Consider the following 18,625-nt stretch of genomic DNA (forward strand, 5'->3'; position numbering starts at 1 on the left):
AAAGAAATGTAAACAAAATGTGACACTGAAACTGAGTAGTACGTATAGGGCGAGAGGTGGTACCTAGATCTGCAGGCAAGAAGATGAACCAGACCTGTATCGAACCTCACAAGGATACCACCTAGCTGAGATTTCGAACCGTTTATCGAGACACATTTTGGCGAATAGTTTGCTGCATCTCAGAAACGTAACGCGCAAGCATTAAAAAAACGTGTTACTCTACCAAGTGGTCAGGGCCAGGACAAGAAATGAATTTCCATTAATTAAAAGTATGTGAAGCAAAACTTTATTATAAAGTTTACATCACTTCTTTTTCTTTTCCTGTTTCAGTTTCTTCTTTTCCTCTCGTCTCCTTTCCTTCTCCACTTCACGCTGGAAGATCTTATACGCGAGGAACACTGTAAGAAAAGAAAGGAGAATAATTATATTACATCAACTACAACAAAGAAGTGAGGAATTAAGGGTGTAAACAAAAGGAATGCTCATAATAAACCAAATGAAATTGTTTCAAAACTAGGTTGGCTAAACCAGCAGCAGAACTGTGTAATGTCAACTGCCACACCACATTTATAAAAGAATGTGTCCTTCAGAGAAGTTTTCAGCTGTAAACTGCTGTAAACATTTGGAAACCGGTGATTCGAAGATGCAAATCTGACAATATATTCGAAGTACCAATCTTGATTCCCACCCTTCCCCCCCTTTGTTTGTTTTCAAAGCAAATCACCCAGAAAATTAACATTTTTGTAGAATAATTAATTCTCATATACAGGGTGTATCATAATTAATGGCGTAAACGCATACAGTTGAAAGTACACAATACTAGAAGCAAGTAAGTCTCCGTAAACACAGGGTCGAAATAGCATACTTTAAGAGCTATGAGCATTTTTTTCATCTTCGCTACTTTGAAACACAGCTCTTCTAATGAACAAATGCTAATAAATTTTAAGTTTTAAGCTATGCATTTTAGAGCACATGTCTACTGGACTTTTTTTCTTGTTTTGGTCCATACTGACACTTCCCAAAATATGAAAAGCAAAGAGCTTGCAGTAGAAGAGAGATGTTTCACAGCATCGAAGATGAAAAAATAGCTCGTAGCTCTTAAGGAATGAATTTTCGACCCTATGTTTACTCAGAATTTTTTTGCTTCTAGTATCGTGTACTTTCAACTGTATGCGTTTACACCATTAATTATGACGCACTCTATATACCTTGTGGCAACGGCCTTGCCGCAGTGGATAATACGGTTCCCGTGAGATCACCGAAGTTAAGCGCTGTCGGGAATGGCCGGCACTTGGATGGGTGACCAACCAGCGGCCATGCGCTGTTGCCATTTTTCGGTGTGCACTCAGCCTCGTGATACAAATTGAGGAGCTACTCGACCGATTAGCAGTGGCTCCGGTCAAAGAAAACCATCATAACGACTGGCAGAGCGGTGTGCTGACCACACGCCGCTCCTATCCGCATCAGCGAATGCTCTAGGACTTTGGCGAGTAGTTTATGGAATCCTCAGACCCCCAGATCGCACCACACAATCAGTCAAAAGCACCTGAAAAGGGGATCCCGAATCTCTATTCGCCCCTCAGCCCTCTTTTGACAAGGTTGCTGGTAGAATGAGAGTGACTTCTTACTCCGGTAGTCCTCGGCTGCAATAGCTGATAATTTTTCTTCAAAATCTAAGCAATGGCTGAGATACAGAAACTTCGGATTGGTGGTCAAAGAAACTACCCTCCTCCCCCCCCCCCTTACCAGGACCCCAGTTCCGAGAGATTCGCCTGAGTTTGCTTCCAAAAATGAGGTAGTCGTCGACGATGTCATTATAGACGTACACTGTTTCACAAGAACCGTACTGGAATTCGCTTCACTCAACATTGGGAAACCATTGAAAACCTAAATCTGGTGGGTCGGAAGGGGATTTGAATCTTGCTTCTCACGAAAACAGTCCAATAACTTATCCATTACGCCTCTTCCGCCGTAACATGGATGCGGTGACGAAATAGGGTGCTGGAACAGTGTCAAAGCACGAATTGTAGAATGCTGTCACACACGGAAGTGCTTCTCTGGTTGGTAGAGGAAGTACACTTACACAAATTTGAGAAACTTTTACGTTTACATCTGTGCTCCGTAAGCCATGTTACTGCGTGTGGCAGATGGTACTTAGCGTACCAAAGCTATTTCTCACCTTTCTTGGTACAGTTGCGAATGGCTTGTGGGAAGAAGAGTTGCTGGGGAGTCTCCGAATAAACTCAGATCTCTGATTTTACATTCGTGGTCTTTTCTCGAGAAGTAATCAGGAAGATATTGGTTGACTTTTCCAGAAAAGTAAGCTCTTGTAACGTTAAAAATAAACAATACTGTGACGCAATACGCCTCTCTTGCGGCTTCTGCCTCTGGAGTTGGCTGATCATCTCTGTGACGCATTCGCGCTTACGAAATGAATCTGTAATCAAACGCGCTGCTCTCCTTTGTATTTTCTGTTTCGTCTATCAATCGGTACTGATTCCAGATCGACTGGTGTCTACATTACCTGAGGTTAGTTTTTGTGGTCGTTCCGCTTTAAATCGGTCCATGCGCAACCTACTTGATATTTTATGGATATGACTGCTTCCAATGACTGTTCTGCAAAAGTATAATCAATCGACAATGCATCTTTCTGCCTTTTTATCCGCAACACGTAACGTTTGCTAATGTAGAGGGACAAATCCCAATCCCTGCAGCTTCGGTCCTCTGCAGGTCTTCTTTGCATTTCTGTACAAATTCCTAGCGTGGTTACTTCTCTGTATTCAACATCACCCACGAAAAGCCTCAGGGAACTTGTTGTCCACTAAGTCATTTATACATATGGTGACAAGTAACAGTCCTATAATGCTCCATTGGGGTACGCCCCAAGTTACTTTCACGTCGGAAGATTCCCTCCGTTGAGAATGACATGCTGTTTCCTAGGACATTTTCAATCCAGTCACACGACTGACTGCTAATCCGTATGATATTATTTTGTTCGTTTAGCGGCAGTGCGGAATAGTATCGAACGCTCTCCGGAAGTCAGGCAACACGGAATCAACCTCGGTGCTGGCGTCTACTGCTTTCTGAGGGTAATGGACGGACAGAGCGAGCTGAGTTTCCACAGTCGTTGTTTCTGGAACCCATGTTCATTTCCACAGAAGAGTTTTTAAGTCTCCAGAAACGTACATGGTAAGAAGAGCTGATACCCGTGCAAAAAAGAGTGTGAACAGATGTGAAGTAATGCACTCAGCCTCGTGATGCCAGTTGAGGAGCTACTCGACCGAATAGTAGCGGCTTCGGTCAAGAATACCATCATAACGACCGGGAGAGCGGTGTGCTGACCCCACGCCCCTCCTATCCGCATCCTCCGCTGAGGATGACACGGCGGTCGGATGGTCCCGGTAGGCCACTCGTGGCCTGAAGGCGGAGTACCTGTAAGTAAGTGAGGAGAGCTGGAAACTCAAACACATTCTACGAATGTCCGAAAGAATAGACACCAAGCAGCATCTGCAGCTGTGAAACATATTTCTTAAATTGAAGAAGGACGAGGGAGAAAGAAATGGAAATGGATGGGATTACTGATGTCAGATGCATTGGGACTTTAAACGGAATCAGCTGCGACGAGTGAAAATGTGTACCGGACTAGGATCCGAATCCGGGATCTCCCGCTGCACTATGGAGTCTGCAGCTGCGATACATTACATGTAAATTGAAGTAGGAGGGGGAGAAAAAAAAGGAAATGGGAGGGATTATTAATGTCAGATGCTCTGGGACTTTGCCGCGGAATCAGAGACGTAGAGTGAAACTGTGCGCCGGACCGGGATCCGAACAGAGGATGACACGCGTAAAGCTGAAATACTAAACACCTTTTTCCAAAGCTGTTTCACAGAGGAAGACCGCATTGCAGTTCCTTCGCTAAATCCTCGCACAAACGAAAAAAATGGCTGACATCGAAATGAGTGTCCAAGGAATAGAAAAGCAACTGAAATCACCCAACAGAGGAAAGTCCACTGGACCTGACGGGATACCAATTCGATTCTACACAGAGTACGCGAAAGAACTTGCCCCTCTTCTAACAGCCGTGTACCGCAGGTCTCTAGAGGAACGGAAGGTTCCAAATGGTTGGAAAAGAGCACAGGTAGTCCCAGTCTTCAAGAAGAGTCGCCGAGCAGATGCGCAAAACTATAGACCTATATCTCTGATGTCGATCTGTTGTAGAATTTTAGAACATGTTTTTTGCTCGCATATCATGTCGTTTCTGGAAACCCAGAACCTACTCTGTAGGAATCAACATTGATTCCGGAAACAGCGATCATGTGAGACCTAACTCGCTTTATTTGTTCATGAGATCCAGAAAATATTAGATAGAGGCTCCCAGCAGGTAGATGCCATTTTCCTTGACTTCCGGAAGGCGTTCGATACAGTTCCGCACTGTCGCCTGATAAACAAAGTAAGAGCCTACGGAATATCAGAGCAGCTGTGTGGCTGGATTGAAAAGTTTTTAGCAAACAGAACACAGCATGTTGTTCTCAATGGAGAGACGTCTACATACGTTAAAGTATCCTCTGGCGTGCCACAGGGGAGTGTTATGGGATATTGCTTTTCACAATATATGTAAATGACCTAGTAGATAGTGTCGGAAGTTCCATGCGGCTTTTCGCGGGTGATGCTGTAGTATGCAGAGAAGTTGCAGCATTAGAAAATTGTAGTGAAATGCAGGAAGATCTGCAGCAGATAGGCACTTGGTACAGGGAGTGGCAACTGACCCTTAACATAGACAAATGTAATGTATTGCGAATAGATAGAAAGAAGGGTCCTTTATTGTATGATTATATGATAGCGGAACAAACACTGGTAGCAGTTACCTCTGTAAAATATCTGGGAGTATGCGTGCGGAACGATTTGAGGTGGAATGATCATATAAAATTAATTGTTGGTAAGGCGGGTACCAGCTTGAGATTCATTGGGAGAGTCCTCAGAAAATGTAGTCCACCAACAAAGGAGGTGGCTTAAACACTCGTTCAACCTATACTTGAGTATTGCTCATTAGTGTGGGATCCGTACCAAGTCGGGTTGACGGAGGAGATAGAGAAGATCCAAAGATGAGCGGCGCGTTTCGTCACAGGGTTATTTGGTAAGCGTGATAGCGTTACGGAGATGTTTAGCAAACTCAAGTGGCAGACTCTGCAAGAGAGGCGCTCTGCATCGCGGTGTAGCTTGCTGTCCAGGCTTCGAGAGGGTGCGTTTCTGGATGAGGTATCGAATATATTGCTTCTCCCTACTTATACCTCCCGAGGAGATCACGAATGTAAAAGTAGAGAGATTCGAGCGCGCACGGAGGCTTTCCGGCAGTCGTTCTTCCCGCGAACCATATGCGACTGGAACAGGAAAGGGAGGTAATGACAGTGGCACGTAAAGTGCCCTCCGCCACACACCGCTGGGTGGCTTGCGGAGTATAAATGTAGATGTAGAACTTCCTGGGCAGTTGCGTTAACCACTGGACCACCCGGGCAAAGTGTTTACCAGAACGCGCGCACTGTTTCGGCAGTCCTCTCGGTCGACCCACAGTCCACCTAGTGCCACTTATCGGCAGTCCCTGTCCATGTCCTCTACAGCATAATGGCGCACAGCATTTCGCGGCCAGGAATCGAACGGCGTTCAGCTCACTGCCGACAGCTGGCGACACCACCGCCGCTTAACAGCGTAGGCGCAACCATCCCTAAGCCGCTTCTGCTGTAACCCCAGCAAGGCTGGGCGGCGAACATACGGAAAATACACTCATGCTCATAAGGATAATGCTGATACGTGGTGAAACAACGCTCTGGTGGGCTGTTTGCGGGTTTAAATCACCTCGGGGTATGACCATGCAGTGCATTTGATCTGCGGTCGTCGCACGGTGGCGCTGGCTGCAATCCACATACTCAGAGGTTTGTTGGTGCATGTCAGAGTATGGTGCAGCGAATAAGTGAGAAGACGTTTTCAGACGTGCTAATGGTGACAGTGTGCTGAAAATGGCTCAAAGAACACACATTGATGACGTTATGAGGGGTAGAATACTAGAGCGACTGGAGGCAGGTCAAACACAGCAGGTCGCAGCACGAGCCCTCCCTGTGCCACAAAGTGTGATCTCAAGATTATGGCAACGATTCCAACACACAGGAAACGTGTCCAGGCGCTACAGAACGGGACGTCCACAGTGTACAACACCGCAAGAAGACCGATATCTCACCATCAGTGCCCGCAGACGGCCACGCAGTACTGCAGGTAGCCTTGCTCGGGACCTTGTTGTCTCCAGACACACAGTCTACAGGCTACTGAACAGACATGGTTTATTCGCCCGGAGACCTGCAAGGTATATTCCGCTGACTCCTGGTCACAGGAGAGCCCATAAAGCCTTGTGTCAAGAACACAGTACATGGTAATTGGAACAGTGGTCCCAGGTTATGTTCACAGACGAGTCCAGGTATAGTCTGAACAGTGATTCTCGCCGGATTTTCACCTGGCGTGAACCAGGAACAAAATACCAACTCCTTAATCTCCTTGAAAGGGACATGTATGGAGGTCGTGGTTTAATGGTGTGGGATGGGATTATGACTGGTGCACGTATACCCCTGCATGTCTTTGACAGAGGATGTGTAACAGGTCAGGTGTATCGGGACGCCTTTTCAGGGGTGCAGTGGGTCCGACCTTCCTCCTGATGGATGATAACGCACGGCCCCACCGAGCTGCCATCGTGGAAGAGTACCTTGAAACAGAAGATATCAGGCGAATGGAATGGCCTGCTTGTTCTGCAGACCTAAACCCCATCGAGCACATCTGGGATATTCTCGGTCGACTTATCGCCCTACGACAATTGAGGAGCTCCGACAGGCACTGGTGCAAGGATGGGAGGCTATACCTCAGCAGCTGCTCGACCACCTCATCCAGAGTATACCAACCCGTTGTGCGGCCTGTGTACGTGTGCATGGTGACCATATCCCATATTGATGGCGGGGTACATGAGCAGGAAACAGTGGCGTTTTGTAGCACAAGTGCTTCGGGACGGGTTTCTCAACTTATCACCAATACTGTGGACTTACAGATCGGTGTCGTGTCTGTTCCCTATGTGCCTTTGCTATTAGCGCCAGTTTTGTGTAGTGCCGCGTTTTGTGGCACCACATTCCGCAATTATCCTTAATTTCTGAGCATCAGTGTAGCAAGCTACCGACTACGGGCCAATCATGCCGTGCCACGCCGCCGCGGGCTCAACGTCGACTTGTGTACTCCGGCATCCCTGGACTAAAAAGCGCACGCCCCGCCGCGAACGAAAAAATGGTTCAAATGGCTGTGAGCACTATGGGTCTTAACATCTTAGGTCATCAGTCCCCTAGAACTTAGAACTACTTAAACCTAACTAACCTAAGGACATCACACACACCCATGCCCGAGGCAGGATTCGAACCTGCGACCGTAGCAGTCCCGCGGTTCCGGACTGCAGCGCCAGAACCGCTAGACCACCGCGGCCGGCAGCCGCGAACGGCCTTGTGAATTCAAGGCTGCGCGAAGTGTCTGGACTCACCGCTTGTAACTACGGACATATACAGACTTAAGTGACAGTGTTGCATGATAGTGATAGGCACTCAGTGTACATTTCCGTCTGACAGTTTTTGTGTTCAGATCTTGTGTGAACTTCAGTTGAGAGATTTTAAACTTGGTTTTCCGCTCACGCTTCCAGTCTTCGTTGTTCCGCACTTTCCGGATACATCCTCCAAGCTCACTACTTTGAGATTCCCACAGGATGTCAGATGTAATTGTACATCCGCACTGAAAAAGTGAATTCATTGCCCATTGAAGTGAATCAATTATATGAATGCATAGTGTCTGTTCTTTCGGACATGTAAGAAACAACAGACACCACGAAGAAATGGCAGCTGTTACACATTATATGTAAACTGAATGAGTGTGGGTCGCACTGCCTAGTAAGTGGGAGATCCGGTTTCGGATGCCGATTTAGTGAAGATTTTCACTCGTCTCCGCTGATTCCCCGTAAAGTCTCGATGCAGTTGACACCAGTAATCCCTTTCCTTCCCTTTCCTTTCTCGCCCGACCCCCTCTACTTTCAATTTACATCAGATACATTCTATTACCATGTACGGGAGAGGCGATCAAAGTGAGCAGGCTGTGGTATTCCTATATTTTTAAACTGAACAGCAATAGACGGAAAGGCCTAGAAATGAGTGATTATGATCTACAACCATTGAAGTAGAATATGGAATTGTTTAAGCACCTTTGTATCAAATTATATATTTTAAAAAATTCAGTTTTCACAAACTGGAAGAATGGCCTCTTCATCTGACTCAAAAATAAAGGATAAAAATTAAAAAAGAACTAAACAAATTTTATTGTGAAACATGATTAGCATTAAATTATTTACACTTTTCACAAATAAAAGCCGAACTGCGTTCCTCATCTTCAGCACAGAGTTCGTCGTCCAGAGGGAGCACAGGTGGCACTTAATCCACTGCTGTTCTGGCCTTGCATTTGAAAAATTTTCTTCGCATTACATGCACTCTATGCGTTCACCTTCATCGTTAGCGCCAAAAAGAGCTCGACTAGGGTTGTTTTCTGCTATCCCTAATTTTTTTGTTGCCTTTCTTCTCTCCCTTCTTCCTTCTTCTTATTTTATTTTTCTTCTCTTTCTTTGTTTGCCGCTTATTGGTCACTGTCGTAAGGATTTCGACTAAGTATAGCCACGGAGGTCATCTTTTCGGCCGCTGTTGTTGCGTTTACCCCTACACAAAATGGCCAGAAGCCACCGATGAGATGGCCACTTTGCCTGCATTGACGCTATTGCATAAAAGCTGCAGTACCCTCTAATAGCATGACCGAACTCTCAATAACTAGATTAAGATTATGAACTTAAGATATGATACAATTTCATTAAAAAGACATAGGTCACGTTCTCTCTCCACACTAAATACTCAAACTGAGCATTTACCTTAAATCGGAACAACTGAAATCCACAAAAATTATTATAACTCCGAATATCGGCGCGGCGAACAGGTTAGACTTCATGGGGTGACTGGACCCTACTCGGATAATTAGTGAACGAATTTCCAGCTCCACGCCAGTACCTCATAAGTTTCCGGGACTCCAGTAACCACTTTTCCTACCATGGCCACAATGCCCGATGCTCCCCTAATTTCGGATTTGTGGTTGGTGGCAGGGAAATAAGTCCAAAAAGGAATTAAAGAACTTCTGAAGATATGCTCTACGGTACAGAAGAAAACATCAAACAATACTGAGTTTCGTTTAGTTCTGCAACGCATATCATAAAAGTGTATCTCGTTATCCAATTTATAATTTAGTTTAATGTGCTTGACAGAGGGTACTTTTTATAATATGCGACTGGCCAACAAGATTTAGGTTCCCCGTGATTTCCCTATTTCCCTAAATCGCTCCAGGTAAATGCCGGTTGAAAGGGCATGAACGATTTCCATCCCCATCCGAGCTTGTCCTCCGTCTCTAATGACCTGGATGTCGCCGGGACGTTAAACGAAATCTTCCTTCCTTCCTTTTTATAGCACCTTAGACCTTCTTCTTATTCCATCGTGGAGTATGGAAAGAGTCCTTAGTTACATGCATTTGTCAATGCCCGTATTAGTCTAATTTTATTTTCACTCTCTCCATGGAGACGAAAGGGAATGAATATTGTTTATAGATTCTGTTCTGTGGACCTGTTATTGAAACATATTAACTTGACAACACTCCAACCGAGTTATAAACTGGTGTGCAAGTGCAAGTTCTAATGGTGTAATATTCCTTGTCTCTTTCTTCTTTACCTTACCTTTTTAGCCTCAGTTTAGTTTCAAACATTAATAATGGCCATAAGAGACTCATGACTAACTGTTGGACGATTTTCTCTCGTCTCCACTTTATTTGTGCTGTAAACGCACTAAGTACATTATGACAGATGGTGTCGTAATTTAAGCAGCTCTTGAGAATAAGTGAAGACACTTTCTACTTTTCGTGAAGAAAATTCAGGCATCGGCAATTCTCCTACTCAAAGACGCCATCCTCGACCGTAAAAACGATCGCATTATGGTGATCATAATTATTCATGAATCTAAACAGACTGATACCATCATAGTCAAGGGCGGGGCATATTATAATGGCACTAGCAAAGGAGACAGAATTGGATGACAATCAAGTAAGACGAAGACCTTTGTACCTCATACATTATATATGTGTGTTTTGGTGTGTTTGATGAGATGATCAGAACATTCACAGCTGGATGATGAGCTATCCCGAAACCAGGTGCTGTATTATCTGAACACTGCTGTAAAGTGTGTCGAATGCAAATAAGCTATAACGCTTAAATACAACAATCGTTGTCTCAGATCCGCAGAAATGGATAATAACATTAAATTTCATCTGGCATTATATCAGCGTACAGCACACCCACTTGAAAATAGGTTGTACCGTATACCGCAATCAATGGAGAAATGAGTTGTTAGTTAGTTACATGTTCCATACATCATTTGAACAATTTTTTTATCTAAACGATGGGGAACCAGTCGGTTTACGGGATATGTATACATGATTAGTTTTAACGTTAATGAACATACTGTTTTTTAGTCTTACTAATGAAACTACAAATCACACTTAAAACTAGCTTTTATTCTTTTTCGTCTATGAAATAGAAGTTTTCCAGAAGAAATGATTTTAGGTTACATTTAAAACTTGCTTTGCTTCCTGGCAGGTATTTTATGTTGTTGGGGAAATGATCAAAAAATCCTGTTGATGCAAATAGAACTCCTATCTAAGCAATTGCAAGCTTTAATAATGGATAAGAAAAGGTCCTTTTTTATCTAGTGTTGTAGGTGTGGACATTACGGTTCAGTTAAAACACCTAACACCTTGAAGAGGTACCTACAGCATAACTGTGGGTGAACACAACGTATTACCCTCACTAATCGCTTCAGTGCAATTAATACTTTCTTTCTAATTGCAAGTGATGGGTTACACTAGAAAATTATTCTAACAAACATTATCGATTGGGAATAGGAAAAATATGTGAGGACGTTGATGCCTTTATTTCCAACACTAGCAATTGACCGAAGAGCAAAAGTATTTGAAACTAATTATTTGAGCAGCAGAGTGATATATTTCTTCCAGTTCAAGTTTCCATCAATACGTACACCCAAAAATTTGGAGTATTCTACCTGTTTATTGACTCCTGTTCATGTGCTGCATCAGTTGTTGGTATGACTATTTGTTGTACAGAGCTGAATATAGTGTTATGATATCGAAAACTGCCATTTTGAGGCCATAGCTGTATACAAATTGTAATTTGATTCTTTCAAAGAAAAACACAGTAACCATCCGATATTAATAACGCTGTTTATTGCAATAAATAGCTCCATAAACCAACCGATGCACTTTTTTTTTAAGTTTACATAGGTTTTTTGCTCTTTTTCTTATATAAAAAGACCTACGTAAAATTCATACAAATGTGCATCTTGTGAATAGCCTTCTGGAGATGAACCTGTCGAAAGGTGCTATTCACTGAAATAAACAGTGTTATTAATAGAGGCTGGTTGCTGTCATTTTCTTTGAAAAAATCGACCTATACGAAGACACTATACTTTCTCAAAATTTAGGAAGGATCGATTTTCAGGGAAATATTTAATAATTCCTTGCAAAACATCATAAACAATTTCTTCTGTAGCTTTCTGTCTAATGGTATTTATTAAACCACTAGTACCGCTATATAAAATACCATCACTGTTCAATGAGTGTTAAGTGGAAGGTCTTCGCATACACTGAAGAGCCAAACAAACTGGTACACCTGCCTAATATCGTGTAGGGCCCTCGCGAGCACGCAGAAGTACCGCAAAGGAACGTGGCATGGACTTAACTGTAGCCTGAAGTAGTGCTGGAGGAAACTGACACCATGAATCCTGCAGAGCTATCCATAAATACGTAAGAGTACGGACGGTGGCGATCTCTTCTGAACAGCACGTTGTAAGACATTCCAGATATGCTCAATAATGCTCACGTCCCGGGAATTTGATGGCCAGCGTAAGCTTTTAAACTCAGAAGAGTGTTCCTGGAGGCACTCTGTAGCAATTCTGGACATGTGGGGTGTCGCATTGTCCTGCAGGAATTGCCCAAGTCCGTCGGAATGCATAATGGACATGAATGGATGCAGGTGATCAGAAAGGATACTTACGTACGTATCACCTGTCAGGGTCGTATCTAGACGTATCAGGGGTCCTATATCACTGCAACTGCACACGCCCCACACCACTACAGACCCTCCACCAGCTTGAACAGTTCTCTCCTACTGAGATACAGGGTCCATGGATTCATGAGGTTGTCTCCATACCCGTATACGTCCATCCGCTCGATACAATTTGAAACGAGACTCGTCCGACCAGGTAACATATTTCCAGTCATCACCAGTACTATGACGGTGTTGACGGGCCCAGGCGAGGCGTAAAGCTTTGTCATGCAGTAATCAAGGGTACATGAGTGGGCTATCGGCTCCAAAAGCCCATATCGATGATGTTTCATTGAATGGTTCGCACCCTGACAGTTGTTGATGGCCCAGCATTGAAATCTGCAGCAGTCTGCGGAAGCGTCGCGTTTTTGTCACGTTGAACGATTGTCTTCGGTCGTCTTTGGTCCGGTTCTTACAGGATCATTCTCCTGCCGCAGCGATGTCGGAGATTTGACGTTTCACCGGATTCCTGATATTCACGATACACTCGTGAAATGGTCGTGCGGGAAAATCCCTACTTCATCGCTACCTCGGAGATGCTGTGAACTATCGTTCGTGCGCCGACTATACCACCACGTTCAAACTTACTCAGATCATCATAAGCTGCCATTGTAGTAGCAGTAACCGATCTAACAACCGCGCCAGACACTTGTTGTCTTATATAGGCGTTGCCGACAGCTGCGCCGTATTGTGCCTTTGTACATATCTCGGAATATGCAGGCCTATACCAGTTTCTCTGGCGCTTCACGTATATAAAGATTAGGAGTGGAAACAAAATTACATCCTGTGGGACTCCCTTCCTGATTTCTCCCTAGTCGCTAAAATTTTTTTCTCCTTCCAACAGTGTCTGAATTATTTAGCACAATTCTATATTCTGTTCGTTAAGTATGATTCAAACCAACTGTTTGTAAAGCAATTAATACGATAAAATTTAGCCGCGCGGTAGCCGTGGGGTCTCAGGCTCCTTGCGACGGTTCGCGCAGCTCTCCCCGTCGGAGGTTCGAGTCCTCCCTTGGGCATGAGTGTGTGTGTTGTCCTTACTGTAAGTTAGTTTAAGTTAGATAAAGTAGTGTGTAAGCCTAGGGATCGATGACCTCGGCAGTTTGGTCTCATAGAACGTACCACAAATTTCCATAAAATTTAAGTTTTTCTAACAAGGGAACCTCTCCATCGCACCCCCTCAGATTTAGTTATAAGTTGGCGCAGTGGATAGGCCTTGAAAAACTGATCAATCGAGAAAACAGGAAGAAGTTGTGTGGAACTATGAAAAAAATAGCAAAATATACAAACTGAGTAGTCCATGCGCAACATATGCAACATCAAGAGAATGTGAGCTCAGGAGCGCCGTGGTGCCGTGGTTAGCGTGAGCAGCTGCGGAGCGATAGGTCCGTGGTTCAAGTCTTCCCTCGTGTGAAAAGTTTACTTTCTTTATTTTCGCAAAGTTATGATCTGTCCTTTCGTTCATTGACGTCTCTGTTCACTGTAATAAGTTTAGTGTCTGTGTTTTGCGACTGCACCGCAAAACCGTGCGATTAGTAGACGAAAGGCCGTGCCTGTCCAATGGGAACCGAAAACATTTGATCGCAAGGTCATAGGTCAACCGATTCCTCCACAGGAAAACACGTCTGATATATTCTATACGACACTGGTGACGGCATGTGCGTCACATGACAGGAATATGTTGTCGACCCACCTAACTTGTACACTTGGCGAATGGGTAAAAATATTCTTCTACCTTGTCCGATTTAGGTTTTCTTGTGGATGTGATAATCACTCCCAAAAAAGTGATGAAAACATAAGAGTTTGTCACATAAACTGCAACAAATGAATGCAACAGTTTCACAGTCACACAGTTTTCCCTGTCCTCTCTCAAAACATATGTTTTTAACGTTTCCAAATTTTTCCGTGTGTAGACCGTCAAATCCTGCATATGTCCAAGCAAATCTGAACATGTCCTGGAATTTTGGAGAGGATTACGTGTGAGTGCCTGAACTTTGATAATTGTCTGAAAATAAAGAATTAAACTTTTCACACGAGGGAAGACTTCAGCCAAGGACCTCTCGTTCCGCAGCTGCTCACGCTAACCACGGGACCACGGCGCTCCTGAGCTCAGACCCTCCTTGATGGTGCCCATCTTGGGCATGGACTACTCACTTGTCAGTTTGTATATTTTGCTTATTTTTTTCATAGTTCCACGCAACTTCTTCCTGTTTTCTCGATTGATCTGTGTTCAGTTTTTCAAGGCTTATCCACTGTGCCAACTTATAACTAAATGTGAGGGGGGTGCGATGGGGAGGTTCCCTTGTAAGAGAGTGACGTGGTCTACGCAATGAAACGCCTTGAAAAGACGAGCAACCCTTCTAGAATCCAAATTGTGATGTGCTGAGTAATTTGTTTGTTTTTAAACGTTAGCCTCCTCTTGAGTATACAACGTTTTCGAATATTTTGGAAAAAGGTGTCAGTCAGGATGTCATATCCCTGTCTGGCAAACATGTTGACATTCCAGTAGATACTTGGTTCAGATCCAACTGGCTATTACTACGAAGTTTATCAAACAAAGTGCGTGTCATTTACGATGGCGGCCGAGTTTAGGTTCGTTCTGCGCATCTGACGTCACAAAACACAGTCAGCCAATGAACAGAGAACGACATTGCCAGAGCTCCACTGCAGTGCAGAGCACGGACGAGTGTCTTCAGTTTTAGAAACGTTCAGTCATAAATAAAGTAATTGAACAAAAGCAATGTCTTGATAGCAGACTTTCTTTCATAGAAAGTTTGGAAAAAGCATTCTTTATACCAATTGCTTCATAGTCTATTAATTAACTAAACCAAACAAGCAATAAGCCTAATTCAGAAGATTCCAAGGAAAGGCGTTTGTATCATTCCCACTAACCACCTTTTCGCAATAAAGAACAGCCGTAATTGTTTATTTCCTATTGTACTTCGACGAAACGTGAGTAATACCAACAGTGTTTGTAGGTGTTTTGTGTCACATTATAAAGTCCTCCGGGAGATCTATTGGGTAACGAGCTGCGTTAGCGTAAGAGTTAAAACGTTTGGCTATTAAGCGAAAGGTTCTGAATTCAAACCTTATATGGTGCTTAATACACTCCTGGAAATGGAAAAAAGAACACATTGACACCGGTGTGTCAGACCCACCATACTTGCTCCGGACACTGCGAGAGGGCTGTACAAGCAATGATCACACGCACGACACAGCGGACACACCAGGAACCGCAGTGTTGGCCGTCGAATGGCGCTAGCCGCGCAGCATTTGTGCACCGCCGCCATCAGTGTCAGCCAGTTTTCCGTGGCATACGGAGCTCCATCGCAGTCTTTAACACTGGTAGCATGCCGCGACAGCGTGGACGTGAACCGTATGTGCAGTTGACGGACTTTGAGCGAGGGCGTATAGTGGGCATGCGGGAGGCCGGGTGGACGTACCGCCGAATTGCTCAACACGTGGGGCGTGAGGTCTCCACAGTACATCGATGTTGTCGCCAGTGGTCGGCGGAAGGTGCACGTGCGCGTCGACCTGGGACCGGACCGCAGCGACGCACGGATGCACGCCAAGACCGTAGGATCCTACGCAGTGCCGTAGGGGACCGCACCGCCACTTCCCAGCAAATTAGGGACACTGTTGCTCCTGGGGTATCGGCGAGGACCATTCGCAACCGTCTCCATGGAGCTGGGCTACGGTCCCGCACACCGTTAGGCCGTCTTCCGCTCACGCCCCAACATCGTGCAGCCCGCCTCCAGTGGTGTCGCGACAGGCGTGAATGGAGGGACGAAGGGAGACGTCTTCAGCGATGAGAGTCGCTTCTGCCTTGGTGCCAATGATGGTCGTATGCGTGTTTGGCGCCGTGCAGGTGAGCGCCACAATCAGGACTGCATACGACCGAGGCACACAGGGCCAACACCCGGCATCATGGTGTGGGAAGCGATCTCCTACACTGGCCGTCACCACTGGTGATCGTCGAGGGGACACTGAATAGTGCACGGTACATCCAAACCGTCATCGAACCCATCGTTCTACCATTCCTAGACCGGCAAGGGAACTTGCTGTTCCAACAGGACAATGCACGTCCGCATGTATCCCGTGCCACCCAACGTGCTCTAGAAGGTGTAAGTCAACTACCCTGGCCAGCAAGATCTCCGGATCTGTCCCCCATTGAGCATGTTTGGGACTGGATGAAGCGTCGTCTCACGCGGTCTGCACGTCCAGCACGAACGCTGGTCCAACTGAGGCGCCAGGTGGAAATGGCATGGCAAGCCGTTCCACAGGACTACATCCAGCATCTCTACGATCGTCTCCATGGGAGAATAGCAGCCTGCATTGCTGCGAAAGGTGGATATACACTGTACTAGTGCCGACATTGTGCATGCTCTGTTGCCTGTGTCTATGTGCCTGTGGTTCTGTCAGTGTGATCATGTGATGTATCTGACCCCAGGAATGTGTCAATAAAGTTTCCCCTTCCTGGGACAATGAATTCACGGTGTTCTTATTTCAATTTCCAGGAGTGTATTTTCTTTATTTGAAAACAATATCGAAGTGTCTTACTTCATGAAAGTATACTACGGAAAGTATACGCTACGGACTTTTACCTCTGCAAACTCTTGAAAATTTCGTTCAGTGGTTTACTACATCTAATGCTGCACAATAACTGTGTTGAACATCGAAACAAAATTAAGTCATTTATGGGGGGAAGATATCAGTCAAGAACATTTGTAAAAATCAAATTTTTGGGCCAAATAGTTTTTGTGAAATCGAATGATAAAGTGTGTCAAAGCAGTCGAAACACCACGTGTCTGCACAGGCGAGCCGTGCAGTGATGACAAAATCGCTCACAGCGCGGAATGCTGGGACCACGTCTCTGTAGCAGCGAAAGGGTTAACGCGGCCGTGGTGGCCTTACTTCATAAACTGTGCGCTCCCCCCTAAACGTAAGTTTGCGGACTATACTATAGCGCTGCTTCTCTTGGCGCGTGCAACTGACAACGCAGCAATCTCTCGCGTCTGGGCGGGCATGCGCGAACCGCCAAGATAAAAAGAATTGAACTATAATACTTCAGGATACACAACAGCGTCATTCTGTTGGAGGGCACATTTTTGCATGTCAAGCGTAAATAAGATCACAGAAGCGTGGGCGAAAATGGAAGGGCTACTTACGGAAGATCATGACGACGATGGTGATGGCGACGATGACGAGGGTGTAGGGGGAGAGCAGGATGGCCCAGACGCCCTCCGGCTGCGCCTGCTGGTCCAGCAGCGACTTGAGCAGCTTGGCGCGCTTCTCGGCCGGCATGTCGGCCACCTTGGTGATGAGGTGCTTGAGCCGCTCCGCCAGCTGCTCCTTGTCCAGGTTCAGTCCTTCCAGCCCTTCCCTCGTCGCCTCTCCCAGCTCGTCTAGCGGCACGTCGGGCATCTCGTCCATGGTTCGGCGTCGCTGAAGCACAGACAGCCGCCCATTGCACCACACCGGCCACTAGGACTGCCGATATTTTTAAAAATATCGAGATTCCGATGTATCGATTTTAAAAAAGACATCATTATTGGCTCTCGATAAATCGAGAAAAAACGGTGGTATATCGACGTATAAAATAACGACTTACCTACTTATAAAAATATCGGCTTCACATGGTGTAAGTATGCTGTTTATGTTTTCTTATCGGCAACGTTACGTAGCGCTCGGTATGAAAATCACGGGCTGTGCTGTGTGCAGTCTGTGGCTAGTTTGCATTGTTGTCTGCCATTGTAGTGTTGGGCAGCGGCAGCTGGATGTGAACAGCGCGTAGCGTTGCGCAGTTGGAGGTGAGCCGCCAGCAGTGGTGGATGTGGGGAGAGAAATGGCGGAGACTTGAAATTCGTAAGACTGGATGGCATATATATTATGATTATTAAGGTAAATACATTGTTTGTTCTCTATTAAAATCTTTCATATGCTAATTATGCCTATCAGTAGTTAGTGCCTTCAGTAGTTTGAATCTTTTATTTAGCTCGCAGTAGTGGCGCTCTCTGTATTGCAGTAGTTCGAGGAACGAAGATTTTTGTGAGAAAGTGATTTGTGAAAGGTATAGGTTAATGTTAGTCAGGGCCATTCTTTTGTAGGGATTATTGAAAGTCAGATTGCGTTGCGCTAAAAATATTGCGTGTCGGTTTAAGCACAGTCGTGTATAAATTTTTCTAAGGGGACGTTTCATAATGTTAAATATACTGCCGGTTTATGAGCTGTATATTTAAGTATTGATTCATTACTAAATATTCTGCACAAGCTAGCAACCTGCCAACCCCCTTTCGAGCAAGAACTGAAAGGAAAACGATGCGCGTTCATCCTTGACGATAACCACAATGGTAACTGCAT

At 45.1% G+C, this 18,625-nt stretch overlaps 1 protein-coding gene across 1 annotated transcript in view; it reads right to left on the bottom strand.

Annotated features, from left to right (window-relative positions):
- Positions 1 to 263: 263 nt before the first annotated feature.
- Positions 264 to 18,625, bottom strand: part of LOC126161388 (uncharacterized) — a 100,356-nt gene continuing 81,994 nt past the window's right edge. Inside the window, exons 2-3 of the mRNA XM_049917164.1 lie at positions 17,434 to 17,710; positions 264 to 398 (exon numbers count right to left, since the gene is read on the bottom strand). Of these exons, the coding sequence (XP_049773121.1) occupies positions 304 to 398; positions 17,434 to 17,698 (360 nt within the window). The 5' untranslated portion in view covers positions 17,699 to 17,710 and the 3' untranslated portion in view covers positions 264 to 303. The remainder of the gene's footprint in view (positions 399 to 17,433; positions 17,711 to 18,625) is intronic.

This window comes from Schistocerca cancellata, chromosome 2 (assembly GCF_023864275.1).
Source record: "Schistocerca cancellata isolate TAMUIC-IGC-003103 chromosome 2, iqSchCanc2.1, whole genome shotgun sequence".
NCBI lineage: Eukaryota > Metazoa > Arthropoda > Insecta > Orthoptera > Acrididae > Schistocerca > Schistocerca cancellata.